At 37.9% G+C, this 23,655-nt stretch overlaps 1 protein-coding gene and 1 long non-coding RNA gene across 2 annotated transcripts in view; one reads left to right on the top strand and one right to left on the bottom strand.

Annotated features, from left to right (window-relative positions):
* Positions 1–6,848: 6,848 nt before the first annotated feature.
* Positions 6,849–23,232, top strand: LOC103138408 (sodium- and chloride-dependent GABA transporter 2-like). The gene is given in 13 exon segments (XM_016671588.1): positions 6,849–7,240; positions 7,507–7,691; positions 9,106–9,240; positions 12,620–12,760; positions 13,008–13,095; positions 15,344–15,476; positions 17,334–17,468; positions 17,623–17,726; positions 19,411–19,535; positions 19,922–20,034; positions 20,833–20,970; positions 21,114–21,216; positions 23,024–23,232. Coding segments are annotated over 13 exon segments (1,602 nt in total). The 5' UTR covers positions 6,849–7,232; the 3' UTR covers positions 23,218–23,232.
* Positions 23,040–23,655, bottom strand: part of LOC107836273 (uncharacterized) — an 11,911-nt gene continuing 11,295 nt past the window's right edge. Inside the window, exon 3 of the long non-coding RNA XR_001662155.1 lies at positions 23,040–23,121. This is a non-coding gene — a long non-coding RNA (uncharacterized LOC107836273). The remainder of the gene's footprint in view (positions 23,122–23,655) is intronic.

Raw genomic sequence — 23,655 nt, forward strand, 5'->3', positions numbered from 1 at the left:
AGATTTTTTAAGTTTATTTTTGTATTTTATTTATTTTGACTACAAAGCATTAAACTTGAATGGCAGAAGATCTTGACTTTATGCGGAAAGCGATCCAAAGATAATTGTCCCGTTGCTATTTCAGTCATATCTTGGAAATATCTCTGCCTTCAAGGGATGTGTGTTTGAACTCACTTGAAGCAGATCAGGTTCAGATCTCTGCAGCTGCCTGTTGAACAGGACAAATGATCAACCATCCGTGTAAACATAGTTATTTTGCCGTTCAGCTGACACTTTTCAGTGCATGTCAGACTCTGTGTAAACCTGTAAGCCGTTTTAATAATAATTCAGCATACATATCATCCTGCTTCAGCGTAGGGCATTAGAAGAGCCGATTTAAACAGTGTCCATATACCATATGCTCGTCTTAATGGTTGCTAAATTATTTTAACAAAGGAGATAAAAGCAATTTTGTTGTTTTTACTTTAATATGCGTTGTTAATCTGGATGGTTTTAGCTTAATAATTAATGCGCTTTGTGACAGAACGCCTGGTAAACAAGCATGGGTAATGTTTGTTTACGGGTTAATGAGACTGAAGCATCACTTTGACTGTTGAACGGGTGGTGTAACTAGTTTTTGTTTCCAGTTTTCACAACAAATAAGTTGAATGTGCTACAAGCAGGGACAGGCTACATGGAAGTTAGTGACATTGCCGTGGAAAAGCACTCATTGTCTTTAACCTGCATGTAGCAACCACAAACCAACTGTACGCTTTACAAAATAGTTCAAGCTCAGCTTAAGTGAGAAGCTTCTGCAAAGATCAGTTTTCAAGTTTTGCTCCAGATTCTCTGTTTTTTTTTGTTTTTTGTGAGGGGGGGGTCTGGACTTTGATTTGGCCATTTATGCACCTGTCATTTCTATAGACCAGGGATTGTTCCCAAGCCTCAATAGCCAGTGTCTCACAACTTTTAGATGCTTCAGTGCACCAGAGTCAAATAATCAGATGAAAAACGAGACTCTGGAGAACCTGAATCAGCCGTTTGATTCAGGTGTGTTGGATCAGAGACCAACCTGATCCAAACCCTTCCTGTGTAGCTCTGGCTGTATGTTTAGGGTCCTGCTTTAGTGTTTTCTCCAGATGAAGAAGATCTGAGTAATCCTAATGGTGGATACCATTAATCATATTTACACAATATTTGCTGTTGGCATCCAGCTTTTTGGGATGTACAAAAAGGGCGGAAGCACAAAATAAATCCGCTAAATGACCAAACAGAGACCCAAACACTTCCCACAATTTCAATGAGTGGGACACATTTGCTTACTATTTCTCTTTTAAGCTCAATTTTGTCTTTCAATAAGCCCCAAATGTGCTAAATTGATAGTAGTTTCTTCATCGCAAAACAGCTGATTGTAACTTGCCCAGGAACTTACCTGAAACTAAAAAAGCTCTGTTGTAGCTTTTTTATGCTACAACAGAGCATAAAAAGCTACAAAATGCCTCACAGTGAAGTACAATAAAACTGAACAATAAAAATTAGTCAAACATTTGCAAACGGCATACAAATGATTCAGATATTCTGTCTTTTCAGAGTTTAACTGAAGATATTTATCACTCAGCCATTGATTAATGTTTGACTAGCAATCGATTCTGCTGTTATGTAACTCAGATTCTGTAAAGCAGAACTTTTGGATGCATTCACCCGAGAGGGAATTCAGCCTTTTTTGACAAGGGTGTGTTGGAGCAGGGATGTATCTGAAAGTTGCAACACTGTCGAGAACTGGAGCTGCAGACCTCTGCGTCATCTCCACAAATTTAGTTATAGATTTGAAATGTTTTTATAGTCAGACCTGAAATAAGCATAATGAGCAAGTACTGAGGCGATCCCCAAACAAAAGCCTGGAAGGATAGAAGAGTAGAGTAGTAAATGCTGCAGCCACCCAGAACCTTACAGCGTCAAAGCGGGCCGACTCCTTTGATACTGTAGCTGACAAAACAGAAAGTAAAACTAACAAAGTACTTCCAAGAGAAATATGGAGTGCAACAAATACAATGTAAAATAACAAGAAAATGTTTCAGAAATGCTGTCGTGTTGTAGTTTTGTAGAAAGTCATAGATATCCCTCAGCCATTGTTTAATGTTTGACAAGCAGTTGTAAAATAACTTTCTTTAAAGGAACAGTACAAGTAAATGTCCACATAGACACGGAAAGAGATGTCAGATTTATTCAACTGTCTCAATTGACGTACGTAAAATAAGAATCCAGAGTAACTGTGCGACAGGAAACCTGATCTGGTTTACGTCAACCTTGGAGCTTGTAGTAATAAGTCGGCCAGAGGAGCCTCTGTAATTCCTGCTAAATCACTTAGCTGTTCATCTAGTCATTATCTGCTCTCTTTTGTTTTTAATAATCAAGGGCAACATCCTCTTCTTCAAAGTGTTCCAGATGCACACAATGAGTGATCCTGTTTGGTCTCTAGCCATCTGCAGACCAACTCTGCTACCTCATCGGTGGCACAGGCGCTCTTAGTGAAACATCTTGCTATTATTTTTTTTTTAGTTAAAACATTCCAAAAGCTCATAATGTACTGCTGTGTCTACTTTTTAAGGTTAAGGTCACATATGGATATGAAATCTCCGAGTCCAATGCTATCTTCAGTGTTGCATTTTCATTCTGAAACTGCTGAAAACTCATTTTAGAACAATCTCGCTGTTGCTTGCTATGAGTGGTTGTTTCTCTGTCACAAGGTCAAGGACAACACCTGCCAGACTCCAAGAAAAAATATAAGTTGCTTTCAGAAAACCCATAAATGTCTATTTACTCAAGATAAGACACATTATTAAATGCATTCTGTGGCATACGGTTGCCATAACAGCTGAATTATGTTATTTATACTGATAATTCCTGGGCATATTTTACGTTTGAGCAGGGCATCCCTGCTGTGTTAAAAATAACAGTACAGCCTGTATGTTGACTAATAACTTTGAACATGCGTAAAGTTTAACAATATTTTTTTTTTAAATCAAGGAATACAAAGATTAAAGACTAAAAATACCTTCTAACATTTTCTTTAAAAATGTAACAAAAAAATAATGGTGAAGAATACATTTGGACAACTCTTATTCACACTTACGGCTTTCAGAAAGGAGATTGTGGTAGCTTATGAGTCTGGTAGGATATTAAAGAGATCTGTCATAATAAATTCAACATTCAGTTGGCCCACCTCTAGCTGGACAAGCAAATGTATCCCGAGAGCAGACTACAAAATGCTAAAAGAAGTCTCCAAAAGTCCTAAAATGTCATCATTACACATACAGTCAACTCTCGCTTTGGTTGATTTGGAAGTCTATGGCTGTGCATTAGCAACAGACTTCACAAGTTTAACTTTGACTGGAGGTACATCCACAAATAGAAAGTCTTAGGCCTAGTCAAAGACCAAAACTTGATCCCATTGAAATGCAGCAGGGTTACATGGAACAGGCTATACATTCAAAGGAAGAAACACAGGGATGTCTTTACTTTTACCGCAGAAAACACCTTTTGTTGGTATCTTTTGTTTAATAAATGATTCAATCTTATGTTTTGTCATCTTCTTTTGTAGAGATTAGACATTGCTAGGCAGACATTTCATATCGAAGAACTGAATGTGTCTTTTTCACTAAACTGTAAGGACATTAATGACTGCAAACGAGAGCTGAGGTCGCCACAGGACTTCAGTTCTACTGTGGACGGCCGACAGACAAAAGGACATCCGTTTGACATGGACCCGACAAGAGACAGAGACAACAGGTGGACTTAAATACACATGGAACGAAACACACCTGGGAACAATCCAGGACTGACAGGACAACACAGAGACTCAGGGAAACAGGACTAAACACAGAAAATCCCAAAATAACTAAACAGAAAAACACGGATCATGACAATAAGTTTTTTATTTTTATTTTTAGTATTTATCTAGTTGTAAAAGCAAAACATAAAACAACACAAAAACATGGTTAACACAAGCACCATAACTATCGTAAGATCAGGAAGTTTAAATAGTTTTTCATAGGTTAGTAGATGAAATCATCATTTTAAAATCCCTTTTGAATCTACTCATCTTGTCTTTGAAAACGGAACAAATTTGTTGTTGAAGCAACAATAAAAATAACTTAGCCGAGCTGCTTGGCTGGTTGAATAAAAGCTGAAGTTTTTATTTGCAAGAAAAAAAATAAATAAAAAAGATCAATTGATAAAAGTTTTTTCACATTTACAAAACTTGTCTCAGTGTTACACGTTGTTACTATGTTGTACTGCAGATAATATTTATTCTTTTTGTAGAGCAAATAATGTAGCCAGTTCTACTTAATTTTGAAGTCATTTCCAGATCCAAGTTGCGACTCAAAGGTAAATAGAAGTCAGCTCAAGTATTTCTGACTAGGAGTTTTTGATCGACCACCATGAAAAGCATTTGAAGTACCATTAATATTAAATGTACCACGAACCATGACTTTAAGCCATCAGATCAGATCAGTTCTGTCCCCTATGAGGAATAACTGGTGCCAGGTTTTTCCTTGTTTATCAATCATTTACTTCACAAACCAAGTGGTTCTAGAAGGTGATCCGTGTATTTTTAGGATTTATATGGCATTCACTTCTCCTTTCAAGCTCATCCGCAGCTTTATTTGTCCTTCTGCTGCCACATTCAGATAATCCACTGAGTCAATACAGTTAAACATATCTCCACTTTGTTGTTTGGACTTCAGATAAGGAGGTTTTAATTGCTTTGCAAACTTTACTACAGTTCACCTGAAGGTAGAAGATTGATTCAGTGCATTTCAAATGCATTTTTTCCACAGTGTTTTCAGGAGTATTTCAAATGTCTCTCTTTTAGTAATATGACACTGCAATAAAAATATTCTTCTTATAACTTACTTTAGTATAATTTAGTTTTACATGATAAGGAATCCCAATATTAAAAATGTCTGTTAGAAAGTTACCGGCTTGTTTTAGTCGCCCATTCTAGTGAGAAATCCACCTGCAAACTCGGAGAGACCAGCATCTCTATAAGTAAAAAAAAAACAACAAAAAACCATGTTGCATTGGAGACCAGGTCGTGCTGCATCTAATCTGTAAAGTTAAAGTAGAAGTTCTCTTTGCTGAAAGTAGGTTGTCACATTGCACCACTCTCAAAAAAAAAAAGTGACGATTAAAACACGGAGCATGTCTTCATATCACCCCTGACCAGCTGTCGCCAAGTGATCTGCTCCAGCAGGTGGCCTGACCAAACATACAAGTTCACAGACATGCAACTTTAATCAGGTACACTGAACTGAATGACTTTTCTCATTAAATATTTATTAATTTTGCATTGAGAGCATTTTCAAAGATGTATTATTTTTCTAACAATGTTTTATCCTCAGTAAAATATTTTCTTCTTAGTTCTTATTCCTTTTATGACCTTAGGTACTGTAATTACACGTCCTATTTTAGTCCTCTTTTTAAATTTGATTGCACTTAATGAAACTAAAAAATGCATTAAGATTCAAAACTGTGTTCGTAATTATGTTTAAATAATTTCTTACATAATTACATGCAAAAATGAGTTATTAAATGTTGAATTCATAAAACAAAGATTAATTATTTCATATTTCCAGTGCTACATGCCAACATTATATTATTTAAGCTGTAACTTTGACTCTTCAAATTGATTCTATGATTTGATTGGTTGACATGCACAGCAGTATAACTGCTGACCAATCAGATTGTCCATAACAGTATTAGCCCCTCCCAATGACTTCAACAAGTTAAACAGCAAAAAAATTATTATTTTTTTAACCAACAGAGATGGGGGACACTAAGAAAGTGATTGTTTCAAATCTCATCATTTTCACTACAACCTGGGTTCAGCCTGCGTCTCACCTCACCACAACCAACCACTCCATATGACATTTATATCAACGATATCAAAAGATGATGAAAAATTAATTGGAAATGCTCCTTTTTTTCATGCTAAGAAGCTGGCATATTACATACCTCACAGACAAACGTTAGCTATTGCGTAAAATTTGAAGCTTCAACACAGTCTATGCTTCAGGAAGCGATCATGTCTCAATAGCTGGGAGCCCAGATGTTCTGTATGCAGCAAATGGCGTAGTAGTTCAAGGAACTGTTTTATACCAGGCAACTCCAGGTGAGGTTGTCAGTGACCTGTAGCAGGAGACCATTTCCACCACTGTCTGCGCCTTCTGATGTCCACAGTCATCCCCTTGGTCTTTTTCACATTGCTGGCAGAGGCTGTTTTCATCTTTGAGATGTTCCGCCTCCTGCTTGTGGTCAGACTCGTCATTGTTTGCAAAGCATTTGCCCACAGATGTGTCATTTGCAAGCTTCCTTGCCAGGCAGCTCAAATATTTTGCTGAGCAGTCATGTGTGAAACCACTGGGGTTGCTGTAAAAAAAACAAAAAAACAAAACAAAAAAAAACAGAAGTTAAAGTTTTCCAGTGGCCTAGTCAAAGCCCAGACCTTAATCTGACTGAGGTGCTGTGGCATAACCTAAAGGAGGCTCACGATTTGTCCAGAAGGTGGTACAACCAATTACTTTGGTTGACAGAGTTTCATGTGAACTCTGTCAACCAGAGTTGATTGATTGATTTAAAAAAACAAAACAAAAAACAAAAAAGAAAAAAAACAAGAGTTTAAGAGAGAAAGTACTTTTCCTCTGCTCTGTTTATTATATTTAACTTCCCTTTCTGAATTTAAATACTGAAATGAAGCAACTTCCCAATGTTACAAGCACATGTTTTATTTAATCAGAGGGCGATTTAACAAGTCTGAGAACCAGAGCCATAAAGAGTGAATAGGAGCAGACCGTAAAGCAGGATGTTTACAGTACATCACAGTATGTCCAGATCTGGTTGCACTGGTCACGGACCCAACACTAAGCGCTAACGGGTTACTAAAATCTCTCCTGCGTGGACTGCGTGAGCAGACACGACTCAGCTGCCTGCTTTAAATCAGCAGCTGCGCTAATCTGGCCCACTCATGGTCCTGCCACAGTGGAAAAGTACAGCGCGGAAGTGGCATGATTTCCAACCCTTTCAGGGACAAACTGTGTGTGTGTGACAACAAACCAGTTCAAGTGTAGTTACATCACAGAGGATCCCGCGGAAACCACAACTACTGTTCCCAGTGGCTCAAGCTGAGAGGAATACTGATCGGATTCCTGTGTTCCTGGAAGGAGCTTTGTGTGGGGAGGGGGCTCAAAAAGATGGAGGGGTAAGTGTTCACCGTCTATCCCCCCCCGCCCCCCGCGCTGCTTTAAACCCCCCAAAATGTCACGCTTTTAAAAAATAAAACTCCTGGTAATCCTGCAAGCTTTAGTCCAGCAATTAAACTTATTGAAGCTTCTGAGAAAAAAAAAAGATCAGTTGAGTAAGTAAACCAGTTTAACCAGGGACTGAACAGTGCGCGATATAAAAGAGCCAGAGAGCCGCAGGGGCTTTTCAGTGATAGCTTCTCTCTCGATTCTTCAACATGTCAAGGGAGTTTGTGAAAGGAAACAGCGTGGACGGGTCCAATCAGGGGAGCGTCTCCGGAAAGAAGACCCCGCTGCTGGACCGCGGCCAGTGGGCGAGCAAGCTGGAGTTCCTGCTGGCCGTAGCGGGAACGCTGGTCGGACTGGGAAACCTGTGGAGGTTCCCCTACTTGTGCTACAAAAACGGAGGAGGTAGGCTCTGAAACCCCCCCCCCGAAAAAATAAGACAGAAAAGTAGTTGAAATTTGCTTTAAGGGATTTCCAGATCGGGGCAACAGGAGCGGCTTCAAAAATGTTTTCCAAGGGGTGACCAGATGGGGGACCAGCAGTAACTTTGAGCTGGAATGAATGAATGAATGAATGAATGAATGAATACTGTCCATTATAGCGTTTTTTCCCCCTAAATGATTTGATTGTGTTGAGGGAAATGGCATAAAATGTAACCAGTTTCTGTATTTTGAGAGCAAACACTGCCCCCAAATTTGACTTCCCTTTTTAGATGCAGTCTGTGTCTTGAAAATACTTTATTTTTTCCATTTTCTGCTTTTGAAGTCCCGTCATTTTATTTTTATTTTTATTTTTTTATTGATTTCCAATAAGTGAAGGTGTTTTTGCTTTTTTCCATATACGGTACACTTGCAAATCTATTAGGAAACAAAGGGTTTTTACCTCAACAACTTGGCACAAACAATGAACAATCAGATTCTTTATTTGTTCTTTGAACAACGAACACTGAAGTCACTGAAGTAACACAGAACAAAGTAAAACATTCAATTTACTGTGCGAGTGTGTACCTACTTCTGTTCAAAACTCCGTGTCAAGCAAATAAGCAGTCATAGTTTGAGCTGCTTTGGCTCCTCTGTTGCATCAGAGCAACGAGGCCATCCCTCATCATCATCATCATCATCATCATCATCATCATCATCATCATCATCACCACGTGTGTCACTGAGCTTTGGCCTCTTACGATCCTGACACCAGTTTACCACCATGATAGATACTGAACTCTTCAAACCCCACAGCAACACAATTTCAGGGTTTAAGCTTTGACCCAGTCAACTGACCATTCCAGTCTAGCTCCTGTCAAACTCGCTCACACCCTGAACTCTGCACACTCGGATTCTATCAACTGTGAGAAAAAAATGTTTAGCTACTGCCAAATATGCCATTCACTGACTAGTGCCTCACGGAAGATATAATCAGTGTTAATTGGTTCATGTGTCACTGTTATGACTGACATGTGTGGGAAGGTTTTAGTTGAAGCCGCAAATGATTTAAGCCAAACTGAGCTGAAAACAATTTGAAACATGTATTTGTAAGCAGAGCTTAATGAAATAGGGCTCATGTTTTGATGTCAGTCAGCAACATCCGATCATAATATAAAGTGAAGAAGAATAAAAAAACACGAGTGTGATAATGAATAAAATGATAATGACAAATACATCGCATAGATTTATACATCGCGTATTTTTATGCGAAATGGCATTTTTGGCAACAGCTTATTAGAAAGTTAACGTGGTGTAAACAAAAAAAAAAAAACTTTCACGGATGTGTAAATTGTCTTCAAGAGATGTTTTCCAGATTACTTAGCTCACTTTCTTCTCAGGTGCATTTCTGATTCCCTACACCCTGTTTCTGCTTGCCTGCGGCATCCCGATGTTCCTCCTGGAGACAGCCATGGGGCAATACACGTCCCAGGGTTGCATCACCTGCTGGAGGCACTTCTGTCCCCTGTTTGAAGGTTTGTGTTTCACAGGAGCTCAATGCAACTCCACATTAGCCCGTGGCAGTGCCGCCCTTCCATGCAAAAATAAATACTGTAAAGAAAACAAAACCAGTAATGCAACAAACTTAAAAACTCTTTTGTTTTGCAATTTCTTTGAGTCCTCAGTTCACATATTAAAAGAAAAGACGTAATTAAAGCTGTTAAATCTACTGCAAAAAACTTTAGGCCACTCTCAAAGTTAATTCCCACTGATCGATTGTGAAGGAAAGTCATCAGATTTATTTACAGTGGTTTTTTGGTCACGTTGCAACCAAAAACATTGTTGTTTTTCATTAGGATTTTATGTGACAGACCAAAACAAGTAGCTTATAATTGTAGCGTGGAAGGAAACTGATTCAAGGCATCAACATTTTTTAAGACTGAAAATAGTTCTGAGCAAATGAATTTAGCCACTCTGAGAAAGAAAAACAACACAGCTCTTCATGAGTATGCATCTGTTTATTAGCACACCGAGAGACTGAAATCTGTACCTATTTTCCGTCACAAAAAAGCCCAAGATCAGTTAGACTGATTGCAGAGAGTCAGTGTGAACATCAGTTTCCTGCTGTAGCGTCTTTATTGCATGTAGGTCTGGACTTTGACTTGGCCATTTTGACACTTACCTTACTTTCTGGACTGTAAGCCGCTGCTTTTTTCACACACTTTGAATCGTTTGATGCGACTAATATGCAGCTTTTTACCAAACGGTCACAAAAGGCTGAGCTGCTGCATGAAGAAGAGGACAGCACAAACCTGAGAGCAAATCCAGGGCTGCGCTGTTTGATTCTGTGTTTTCATTATGTGAAACACCTTGCTGCTGAAATGTGCTATACACATAAACTTGATTGATTGATTGATTGATTGATTGATTGATTTAGCTCCATCCATTTTGCCATCAACTCAGACCAGCTTCTCTGTTCTTGCTGAAGAAAAGCATGCCCACAGCATGATGCTGCCACTGCCATGTTTTACCCCTGAGATGGTGTGATCAGGGTGATGTGACACTCCATCACAAATAGTATTTTGCATGTAGTAAAGAGTCTCCATCGGGCTCTTGGCTGCTTTTCTGATTAAGGTTCTCCTTGTCCAGATTGCCCATTTGTTTGACCAGCCATGTTTTTGCAGGTTTTGCATTTGTGCCAGACTATTTACATTGTCGAAGGATGGATTGACCAGCACTCCATCAGATGTTCAAAGCTTAAAATATTGTCTCCTAACCTAACCCTGCTTCAAACTTATCCATGGCTTTCAAACGAAGAGAACTGTCTGCAGTGTTCATTTTTCGTCCTTACTTTCGGTGATTTATCTTCTAACAAGCCTTTGAATAAATCACACACAGATGGACTCCATCAAGCAATGTAGCGAGTTTTGAAAGGAGCTATTCAGCTTCTGTGACTTCTGTAATTACAATACAATAATATAAAAAATAAGTAAATAAATATAATAATATATATATATATATATATATATATATATATATATATTATTTATTTATTTTTTATTTTTTTGCATGAGCCCAGTTCAAATGTGTTCACTCTTGTGAGATTGGGATATTGTAATAGGGCCAATGAATGCGGATTTCCTGCGTCTAGACATAAAGCCATCATCTTAAATAATATCTACAAATGTCCGTAGTCATCTAAATCTACAAGCAGCTAAAAATTAGGCATGCCCTTAATCTGAAAAGACCGAGGAAAGTCTCCTGTCACAGGCATCAAAATAGGTCCAAATAACCCAAATACAGAGTCTCACATGAGAACAAAGAGGAATCTGTTGTTCATTCCCAAATGAACAAGCAAAAGAAGTTTCCCACAAAGCACAATTGTCCGTTGTTAAGCTATGATTAATAATTGTCACGTGTCAACTCTGGGAAACCTGATGAAACTTTGCACACAACAAACTGTCTGTTGTCGCTCAGCTGCTCCATGTGATGGATTATTAGACACAGAGGAGAATGTGTAGACTGAAACATGGCATTCTTCACACCTAATTTATCAAGATGTAAAGGTGGGAAAAGGCATTAAAGCTGCAATAAACGCTGAAGGTCCTGACATGTTATGGTGTCTGGGCCTAAGGGAAACTCGCGTCAAATTCCTAACTTTGGGTTTCAAGCATGCAATCTGTCACGCACACTGCATGGTTGATGGGATTAGCAAAAAAGGTTTTTTTTATATTTTTTTATCTTGCTCAGGTGCAGTGGTTTTACATGCAGCTGTTATCCAATCTATGTGATAATGTGTGATGTTCAAACAGGACGCCGCAGGGTCTGACAATACTCAGAAGAGACGGCTGCAAATATCAGGCCGCTAAAACATAACATCTTATGTTTTAAATATTATTAATGTTTTACTAGGATTATAGATGATGGATCAACACAAAGCACATAGTTGTGTGGATGAGGGAAATTATTTATACATATTTAAATTGATAGATAAATGTGTATTCAGCCTCCTTTATTTGGAAACCCCTAAATGAAACCTATCCAACCTGTCTTGTGAAAGCCTCGAAGGCTTCCTAGAAAACATTTGTATACAACAACGTAATGTTCTCCTTCCATAGATTAAACACGCGTCCTGGCTGAGCTTTTGCTGTGACTGACTGTATTTGACCTCTTTCACCTTTTGGCCTTTAAAACGGGCTCAGAGCTGATCTGCTCAGCTTATTTAACTGAGTTTGACAAACTGCAGCGACTACTAGGATGTGGTTAAGTTTAAAACAGGGATAGGTTCTAAAACAACGATGACAAAACTGAAATCATGCACTACTTTCTGTAGGTTTACCACATATAATTCCACTAAAATTGATGGGATGTGACATAGCAAATGTAGAAAAATTCCGGAGATACAAGATGCAGTAAATATTAATCAGAGAGCAGACTGTCAGGACAGCAGGAAGTGCATTTGTTATTATTTTTTTAATACATGTTAATAAATTCGTTTGGTCCAGTTTGCAGAAAAACTGGGGTAAGTGATATGATTTGTGTAGATAAACTGTCTCTTTGCAGCAATTCAGTTTTAGGTAGAAATTAAACCAGATGTATTTAACAAGGTATCTGCTTGAAGACAATAAAAATTATGTTCCTGGAAAAGAATAGTCAAAGATTTAAATGACTACATCAGATTTCCTTTTAAAATAACAGATCCGATTATTATGAGTAACTCTATACCCTTGCTGCAAGAATTGCATTCACTGGTTTACTTTGCTAGGTAACTGAAGGTCACTTAGCAGTGAGGTGAAATCCTGCAGTTTGTTTTGCAAAACACATTGAAGCAAGCTGCGTTATTTCTGCAAAATGCTGCATTTGTCGCAGTCATTTTTCTACAGTCACCTATTCTGACCCCATCTCTGCCTTCAGGTATCGGGTACGCCACGCAGGTAGTGATTGCATACGCTGCTGTGTCGTACATTGTCATCCAGGCGTGGGCTTTCTTCTACCTCTTCTCATCCTTCAGCGCTGACCTTCCATGGGCCAGCTGCGGAAACTCCTGGAACACAGGTAAAGCAAATAAATAGAAATTATAATAAAATGTTTTGTCAATGTTGATCAGAATCATAGTGTTAATGATGCCACTCTTGATCCTGAGCATATCTTCGAACAAAACTTTCAGTTTCTCACTTGAAATTTAGTGCTGACACAGAATTAGGCTTCACTTGGATTTGAATGAGTGTAAATATATGAATATATTTTTCTCACATACACAGTGCATTGCACACTTATTTGATTGATTTTTTTCTTTAATCAGAGTCTTGTGTTGAATTTGATAAGAAAAACATGTCATCCAACTGGACAGCAGCTGCAAATGCAACAACACCTGCAACCGAGTTCTGGGAGTAAGTGTAATTCATGCCTGCCTCCTTTACTGACCAGTCCGCCATGTTTTAGACATATTGTATTTCCTACACGCAACTAAAACGTGAGAGACACCACTACTTAAATTAAAACAAAGCGCTGCCTTTTTCCCACAAATTTTCTCCAGCCGAGTTTCCCCTCACAGAGCCCCTCTCTCTTTCACCTCCCTCACTCAGCTCCTTCAGACTAGCTGCAGCAGCAATTAGCAAACAGCTGGTGGAACTACACATCTGCTGAGCTCATCATACAAGCTTCTTCTTAGTCCAACTCTTCTTAGAACAACTGTTAACAGCATAATGAGAAGCATTATGAAGGCGGAGTGTCAGCAAGAGTAGAAGCGTCTTGAAGAGACAGAGGCCCAATTTCAAGGAGAGTCAAAATACTTTTAATTTTATAATGACTGAAGGTAACGTAGTTGCCTTGTTTTGCTTTAAAATGACATTACCTGTAAAATACATACATTTATGTATCGTTTATGGATTTTAATGACCAAATTGGGTCGGAATAGTGATGGTCAGACGTCTGGGTTGGTGCGTCTCCAAAACGCCAGCTCTTACAGGATGTTTTCAGTCTGCAGTGGTCAGCATCTAGGGAAAGAGGTCCAGAGTCATTAGTAGTCAAGGCTCATTGATGAACATGAAACAAGTTGGAGACCAGTCAGGATGACCAAGCTGACCCCTGCTCAGTAGTCCGATCTGAAGAATCAGATTTTCTTTCACGTTACGTGGGATTCCAGGTGTGTGTGTTGTTCATTAAAGCCACACAGGAGTCCTGGATGCTCTATTAGAAGTTGAAAAGCACCGGGAGGCTTTACATGATGTTCTGCTATAAAACCTCAGATCTTGCCATCCATATAGGTATTACTTTTACACATATCTCTAGCCTAGCTATTGGCAGACTTTATTTCCATTTTTTTTTTCATAGAAAGCAGCATTTTCTGATGTTTGTATGTTGCTTAGGAATTGTTTGGAGTTTGAGCTGTTGCCTTGATTTTACATATTTCACAGATTTCAATTTAATTGAGCATTTTGGGATGTTCAAAAGAGACAAGTCTGAACAATGAGGGCCACACCTGGCAGCTTACAGGTCTTAAGAGGATCTGATGCCAACATCTTGGCGCCAGAACTCAGTACACCTTCACTTTAGACGAGTAGCATAATCCGTATCTCGGCTGATCCCGCTTCTTAGCAGTGAAACTGGGGTGAGCTCCACATGTTTTGATAGGTGGTCATAATGTTGTGCATACAGTGCACATATATCTAAAGTTGAGTTTTTTTTTCTGCAATTTGTTGCTACCTTTCCATCTTTGGACACTTTAAGCACACGTATAGTGTGAAACACTCTCACTGCAACAAGCATTTAGCAAAATAGTTGCCAAATGTCAGAGTTAATTGACAAATCATAAACATCACATATACTTTGGAAGCAAAGACTCGAAGTTTTAACTTGCTACTTTTCTAAGTTCCTCTCACAACATCCTGCGCTGCAGCGCTAATTTACTTAGACCGTCAGATTCCTGTTCCTTCGGCTTTATAAAGCCAGTATTTATGTATTTAAATACAGTTTCAATGCAAACTTTATTTTAAACTTTCTAAGTAAAACTGGTGCTGATGATTTTGTTTCTCAATAAACCACTGGCTGCTCGCCTCTAGTGAATTCTTTTAAAACTGTGTTTTTGTTGCCAATAGTCTGAGTGAAAGGATTTTAGCTGTTGCCTCTTCATGCTGCATCCTCACAGCCTTTCCCTCCAAACCTGTTGTTCAAACCAAGTAAAGCTCTTAAATAAACTGCTGCTTGCATCAGTTGCTTTGGCAATTAATGAAAGCAGTATCAATTGCCAAACACATCTAGGAAACAGGTTCTGTGTTTACTGCTAGTCTAAACTTGCTTTAAAACATTTGTGTTGTCACCACAGGAGCATTTGAAAGGGCAGTTGACATTAATGAATACCCCCTTTTTAATTAAGTATGTCCATTTAAGTTTTGAAAGTTGGATAAAATAAGTTGGGTTTTTAGGATGCCTTTAGTGTTTTATTTTATTGTGAAAAATAAACTGTATTTGCTTGTTTTTTTAACAAACGGTTGGATTTTTTTCTCAAATTCTTTTAGATTTTATTGAATGCACCACATTTTGGTTATTTTGACATGTTGCAATGTCTGTACTTACATTTTGGCGATATTTCTTATTAAGTCTCTTTTGGCAACATTATGCATATATTTATCTTTTTAGGAGAAGAGTTCTGGGCATTTCTAAGGGGATTGAGGAAATTGGTAGCTTAAGATGGGAGCTGGTGTTGTGCCTGTTACTCGCTTGGATTATCTGCTACTTTTGTGTTTGGAAAGGAGTGCGATCCACTGGAAAGGTAAGGCAACCTCTGATGGAAATGCTTCGATGCTTTGCCATTTAGAATGGGGTACTGACGACATTTTAAATTATTTTAGCATTTTTTGCTCCAAAAATATTCCTCATTCAGCTGGACCACATGCAAGGATCTCTTTGAAAATATTATTGGTATGAATTTCAGGGCATCAACTCAAAGAATAATAATAATAATAATATAAAAAAAAGCAGTATTTCTTAGGTAGATGTAAAAGTTTTCTTCAGATTTTTTCATAAGAGCTGGACTGACTCTTAGGGAGCAAATTTTGGGTGTGGTATTTTACTGTTGGGAACTGTTGTCATAAGCAGCACAACATGCAGCCAAGCATGTTTTAGAGCACATGAAACACTTCAGAGGGATAAAACAAATGGATAAGAGAGATGTGTCAGACTTTGCATGCACTAAGTAAAAAAAAAACAAAAAAAACAACAATAAATATGGCGGGTCACCAGACGAACTAAAAATCTGGAGCATTTATAATGGGAACGTGTAAATGTTAATTTCTTCTCCTGAAAATTTTCTGTTAAATTTCAATTTGACTACTTCTGATATCTGCTTCTGGTATGAAGTATTGTAGCAAACTTTAGGACAAATAGATCTAGAACGTCTAATCTTGATTCAACTGAGAAGAAAGCCTTTTCCGCACTAAGCAAAGTGAATAAACAAGCTGTGAATACAGCTTCATTAAATGTGTTAAAAGGCCAAAAGGCAGAGCTTAAAGCTTTGAAGTTGCAGGGGATCAAAGTTTGCACAAATTAAAAAAAAGAATAAATGAATAAAAGATTGCACAGCAAATACTGAATTTATATCACTCGCATTTAAACCACATAATCGGCTAACAGTAGAATAAACCGTCATCCCACTAATGCTTAGCCTGTGAAATCAGAAAGGGGACTCAGATTTCCTTTTGTTTATCCTTTTATGTGCTTTCTTCTCGCTGAATGTTTTATTTTTGTTCTTCCTTTTTTTCTCTCCACATCCTTTGTTCCGTGTCCTGTTCTTTCATTCTGCACGATCATGTTGGAGTTCCGTTTTTCTGTAAAAACAAGCTTGCAAAGAGCCAGTTGGCTGCTAAACACATCATGTTTAGTGATCACAGGCCAGAGGTCTGAAATAGTTAGGCTTCTGGGTCATTTGGAGAAAAAAGTAAAGATCTCACATAGACCTTACAAAACAGGTGCCAGATTTACATTTTTGTGACAAAAAAAAGTGGAAGGTGCTTGAACTTCTCTGAAAAGTGTTGAAAATCTGGGAACAGTTTCCGAGGGAGCACACCAATTACTGCCCACATCCTCTCCTACATATTTAAAATTTAATGCAAACGCCACACTTACTGTAGATATAACCAAGTTAGGTGAGTTGCACTTGAACATATTCTCCAACAAATAAAAACCAGCTCATATCTGAATTGCATGTTCTTGTCTTTCCTGACCAGAGAAATGGTGAAAAGACATTGAACTCCACATGTTGAATCACATTTTATTTATTCCTCAAGTTATCAGAAAGTCAGGAGTTTCTAATTAATAGTTCTTCAACACAGTGATCAACTTATAAATCTATGTTTTTTAAAAGTTAGATTAGAAAATGCAAAAATGTAGGTGCTTTTACATTAATTTTAAAGGAATTGCACACATGCTGATAGGTGTGGTGATTTTGCATAAATATTTTGAGCACACATAGCTTTATAGCTTCATAAATCTGGTGCAAAATATTTACAAGATTTCTGTTAACATGAAAAACAACACTTCTAACATTTAATTGTTCTTTTAAAAAATTAGCTATAATTCAGTGTTTTCCAGTGTTTTAGGCACAATCTAACGTTTATGTTTGTGTTGGTAGGTAGTTTACTTTACTGCCACGTTTCCCTATGTGATGTTAGTCGTTCTGTTGGCCCGTGGGCTCTCATTGCCCGGAGCGATGGATGGCGTGGCTTTCTACCTATATCCAGATCCTACAAGGTTGGTGGACCCTCAAGTAAGTAATAAATTCAAAGACAAAGAAAAGCTCCCAGTTTGGTTGCTTCCAATGGAAGTCTGAGCCCAATAAGCACCTTAGATACATCAGACTTCCTCTTTTACAGAGGTTTCTGAAGTGCTTGTTCACTGACGCTGTGCTGATGTCTGTGTAGGTTTGGATGGATGCAGGTGCACAGGTCCTTTTCTCTTTTGGCATTTGTCAGGGGAGTCTGACAGCTCTGGGAAGCTACAATCAGTATAACAATGATTGCTACAAGTAAGTGCAATACTTTTGCATTTAGTCATGTGGTTCAGTAGTTATTGCTCTTCTGTCCTGTTTTACTATTTGGAAAGTTATAGATTGGAGATTAGCAAAGTTGTAATGCCTCACGTCTTTAAAATCAAGTTGGACTCCTGGTATTTACAATATTAAGCAAATCTTAATGTACAATTTTATGCAAAATAATAATACTGTGCTCTAAAATATATTGTAGTATTAAGTACGCTAAGGTAATTTATCTGTCTGCAAAGCTGCTTTTATTTGGCAGAATTACCATTACCTTCCTACACTCTTCCACTCGATTCCGATCTTACTTCACAGCACAGTCTAGACCAGTGGTCCCCAAACTACGGCCCGCGGGCCGAATCCGGCCCGCCCCCACATTTGGTCCAGCTCCCTGAACAATACCAGAGAGCATTTACATTTTTTTTCATATATATATATATGCTACTTTTTTCCTAAGCTTTGAACCATGTGGCTTATATGTGGATTTTTCTTCAACCACCAGGGGGCTCTTTAGCAGGAAGTGAATTATTGGAAGTCAAAATTGGAAATAAAAGAAGAAAATGCCCATTAAAACAGAATTAGGTTTTAAAAGGGAATTGAAATTTGAAAATGTTGTTGATCAGTTAAATAGCATTGCAGGGAAAAAGAAGATTTTTCGTTTTTTTAAATAATACTGGGATCATTATGAGAATTTGAGGCATAAATATTAGGATCCAATAGATGGCAGTAGTGGATGCAAGCTGCCGTTGAAATATGAAGAAGAAGAAGAAGGCACCCATTTTCATTTAGCACATGCTAGTAGCAGACACGAAAGCTCAGCACTTTTACTGTTACAGTTACCGTTCGGAAACTACCGTAATCGGTTCAGTTAAATCTAAACTTGGCAACTTTTTCTTTTTCAACCGTAATAAATGTGATATTCATTTGACCTGTTATTACTCAAATGTTGGGTGTCCGCCCCCCTCTGATGAATCGTGGAAAACCTGGAGCGGAAGAGAATTTCTGCATTTATTTCATAAATAGTGACATTTTCTGGATTTTTTCTGTGAAGAACCCAGAGAGGGTTATTTGATTGTGCTTTCTGGAAAACAATACATTTTTACATTTAGGCACTCCTGCAAACGTCACACTTTTTCTGTTACAAACTGACTCCGGCCCCCCACCAGAGAAGGAAAAAGTTATGTGGCCCTCACAGGAAAAAGTTTGGGGACCCCTGGTCTAGACTTTCTCCCATTCACCTGGATTCCTCTGGTAGAATTTGAAATGGGCCAATCAGCGAACCGAAGGAGAAGTTGTGAACGATGATGTCTATTTTCTGTTTTATAATTGTAGTCTGTCTGTAACTTTATCAAAAGAAGCAAAGGAAGTGAACAAAGCCGTTCAGTCCGTGTCGGCTGGTGAACACCGAGCCACGGAAAAGTTACCATAAAGTAATTAGGGAAAGTAATTTGGAAAGGAATCTAAAACTACATTATAAGTTCTGGGAAAGTAACTTGAACGTTCTTTATTTTCATTAATAAACTGCATAATTTAAAACCTTAAATTGTTAGAGCTGAAAACACATTTTAAATGTTGCAATCAACTATATGACGTATTTTCTGTGGAATTTGTAATTGTTTTTCGTCTGTTTAGTTTTGTTTTCAAACATGAGAAATATTGTGGTCTGCATCCGCAGGGACACATTTGTTCTGTGTCTGGTGAACGGCGGCTCTAGCTTTGTGGCTGGGTTTGCCATCTTTTCTGTTTTGGGATTTATGTCATATGAACAAGGACTGCCGATATCCCAGGTGGCTGCTTCTGGTGAGACGTCCGCTTTTGTTTGAAAATCTAACACACCCGTGATCAGTACCACTTTGATTTAATATGCAGGACGCAACAATGGTTGTTGCGTTTGTTGATTTCAGAGAACATCATGGTTTGAACATGTTTGGGAAAGTAAAATTTTAAATATGCTGAACTCAAACATTACTAGAATAATATTTCTGAAATCAGATATTACATGATTTTAGTGTAGGTCCCAATAAATATACTGAGATATTTAGAGAGAGAAACTTAAGCACATAGTCATTAAGCTACTTATCCCCAGTCTTGCAGCTCATTGTTGACTTCATGTTTCCAGTGCGTAGGGTGAAAATGACAGTTATTTTTTTGTTTTGCATTTTAATATACTGCACTATTTCCAACAGGACCCGGCTTGGCATTCATTGCCTATCCTCGTGCTGTAGCCATGATGCCTTTGCCTCAGCTGTGGGCTGTTTGTTTCTTCGTCATGGTCATCTTGTTGGGTGCAGACACACAGGTAAATATTGACAATATCCCAATGAATTTATTTATTTATTTATCAAACATGGATTATTTTCACTATTTGCTGGCTCCAATGGTTAGCACTCTGCTCATGTTTTCTTTTGTTGTCGTTTGTTTTTATGTGTGTTGACATAAAATACAACTGAATACATGACATGAGAAAATAAACTATAAGATAAGAACATTTGCAATATAAAGGATACACAGAAATGGTAAACACAGGTTAGATACCTCAAAGAAAATCTTTAATGGCCTCTGTGCTTATAATTGGGTTTCCTATGCAAAACCAAAAGTTCTGGTTCTCAGAAAATACTAAATAAGATCAGAAAATTACTAATATTCTATTTACAATCCAAGTAATGTGCAGCTGAGTCGGATTACTTTTTTCAGTGTACATAATGTTCATGCGTGTTCAATAATAATAACACAACAGGGAATTTATAAAACAGCATGATCAGTGCAGCACAGACAAACGGATGTGCATTAACAGCATAAATGTTATTGAAAAATGACTGTGCAAATGCCAGCATGTATGTAAACACGTCTTGATTTTGCTGGAAGCAGCAAAATCAAACATGGTCTAACAGCTGCTAGGAGGAAGAAAAGAGCCTTTTTAAAATCTGGAAATACTGGAAACCTTCTCAACGTGTCCATCTGTGTTACACAGCCCATCTAGATGCCTGATGGAAACACCGTTATCCCAACTTCGTCTGAATTAAAAAGTCAAAAAGTCTGATATTAGTTTAATCTTGTGACGTCTGTTAGTTTTGAATTTGTGTGTTTGTCTCATCAGTTTGTGAGCCTGGAGTGCCTGATGACCTCAGTGACAGATATGTTCCCCTCTGTGTTTCGAAGAGCTTATCGCAGAGAACTGCTGCTGCTTTGTCTCTGCGCTGTTTGCTTCTTTCTCGGCCTCCTTCTCGTCACAGAGGTGAGAACTCAGTGCTGTCAACAAACACACTCAATCCGATAACTAAGCTTTCTGTTTGGAAAGTGTGAGTTTCTGAACATTTGGACATTTGAGTCTTCTGCTTCTGTGTTTGACCTGACGGCGAGCCTTTCTTCTTCCTGCAGGGGGGCTTATATTTCCTCCAACTCTTTGATCATTATGTTTGCAGCGGCAATAATCTTCTCCTACTTTCAGTGTGTCAATCCATAGCAATTGGATGGATATATGGTAAGTTACGCAATCAGTCCTGAAACATTTGCCTATTTTCAGCAAATCACGAACATCAGCGACTTGTTGTTGGCTTTGTGGTTCTCTACCATAAACATGGCGCTATTCACACTGATACTTTCCAAAACCTGAGATTTCCTGCTGCATTTGCACAACTTGTAAACAGATTCTTTGGCCAGAAAACAACCCCGTAGGCTTTTAAAGAGGCTTTGCAACGTGGAGATTTTAAAAACTCAATTTTAAGAAATATGTGGAGTGGTGCAGCTGAGGTCAAACACAGACACAAAGTTTCCTGTGTCTTCTCTTTTTTTTAAGTAAGTAAACACGTGATAGATGTACTTATGAAGAGCTGTACAAAAAAAAACAAAAAAAAACACTTTACTCCCTCAAGAATAAACAAATGTTTTTCAAAAGCATTTATGCTTTTGAAAAAGCATTTATGCTTTTGAAAAACAATGTTTTTGTGTATTTTGTCATGCCACAACTTGCTACAGCTTTGTCTCAATAAAGTAGTTTTTGGGATTTTATCTGATAAAATGAAGTGTAATAATGCAAGGTTGAAGGAAACCTTTATATTGTTATGCATATGTGTTCAACCTCTTTTACTCTGATGCCCCTAAATAAAACCCAGTGCAACAAATTACCTTCCAAAGTCACCTAATTAGTAAATGGATCTCAATTTAATGTCAATACATCACTACTCTGTAAAGGACTGGCAAGAGGTGCTATAACCAGCGGATAAGGTGAGAAATCTGTGGTAACTCTGGAGGAGCTGCAGAGATGCACAGCTCTGCAGATTAATAATGAGTTCAGTAACTTTAACCAAAAAACTTCCTGATTTTCTTATTCTTCACTTGCACCTAGAACCAACAGTTTTAGTTGTATTTGTCATGTCCGTGACTGACTAAGTCACAAAACAGGTTAATGTAATTTGCTGACACATCAAAGTATTTGAGAATTTAATAACTGTGCTTTAGATAAGGCCTTATTAAAATGCCGCAGATAACGCTGATGGTTTCGGACAGTAATGACCTCATGTTTGAAGCTCTGACTCCACCGCTGCTTCAGAAAGCTGCATGATTAGGTTACAGAATCTCAGTGGTTCTTGGAATGCGTGTGTGATCTTATCCCGGATGTGCTGCAAGACCCGGCGCCGTTCGCTGAGGACTGTTCAGGTTCTCCAGCGTCTTCCACCTACTGCTGTTCCCCATAGAGAGCCGTCCTGATCCGCGTGTCCACAGGCAGTGGCTGCTGCGGTCAGTCAGCAGTCTTAAAAAAAATGTTCTGATTGTGTTCCAGCTTACAGTGGACTTTCCTGGGATAGCTTGACACGTGTGAAGTGTTAGTTCATTGTAATTTAACTCTAAAGGGCAAATGCAAAAAAAAAAAATAAATAAATAGGTTAATCTGGCAAAATTATGCATAGCAACTAAACAGGAAATGTAATTTAAATCACAATCTTTGTAACCACAGTGAAAATAAAGTAACAAAAACATGCAAAATATTTCATATGAAATTAAAACATGAGTATTTATTGGATCAATTTCTGACTCAGGGTGTGTATGACATGATCAGATCTCCTTTTACCTCCAGAGAGACACACTGTCTGTGCAGCATTTATCAAAATTGCATTTGCCACTGAGATTTTATATGCAAATGTGCACACATTGCTAGTATACTATTAAAGGCATTCTTGTTTCAGTTTAATGTGAAGGACAAGATTTAATCCATCTGACTTTAGACGTGCCTTAAAATTTTAATTTAGTGCTCTGTGCAAAATGTTTTGGTTTCTGATCTTCCTGAACAGGTGCAGATCGTCTCTATGATAACATCGAAGACATGATTGGTTACCGTCCATGGCCTCTGATGAAGATTTGCTGGCTTTACGTAACACCTACTGTGTGTCTGGTGAGTCAGTAAATGGTACAAAGTGTGAAGAAAGTGAATTTTATTCCTATTTTTGACACACTTAAATGTTCCAGGTCATCAAATTTATTCTAATAGAAGACAAAGATAGGCAGAGATAGTCCAAAAAATGATACACTATCCAATCTAACATAGGCTGATAAAAATGGAGCCTTTTCTAATAATTATTTCAGTAGAAGATTATTCTGACGATCTCAGATACAAAGATAGGCACATTCTGCAGATTTTCCGTTTAACAACTTAAGTCATTTTTATACAGTGTTAGAAATACATTGAGATGCAAATAAACAAATAATTCAGTTCCTTTTTGTTAAAATTTGCTACCCTGAAAGATTTATGTCTGACAAAAAACAGAAGCAGAAGAAATTGGTAATAGAAATCGCCATGGTTTCTCAGTTATAAAGGAAGGCACAGAATAAAGTTAGAAATATTTTATGTTTCAATAACTCAGACTGCAAGAAAAACTTTTTTTTTTTTTTTTTTTTTTTTGTTTGGTGGTTGTTGTGTGTTTTG

This window comes from Poecilia formosa, unplaced genomic scaffold, assembly GCF_000485575.1.
Source record: "Poecilia formosa unplaced genomic scaffold, Poecilia_formosa-5.1.2 Scaffold2, whole genome shotgun sequence".
Lineage (NCBI taxonomy): Eukaryota > Metazoa > Chordata > Actinopteri > Cyprinodontiformes > Poeciliidae > Poecilia > Poecilia formosa.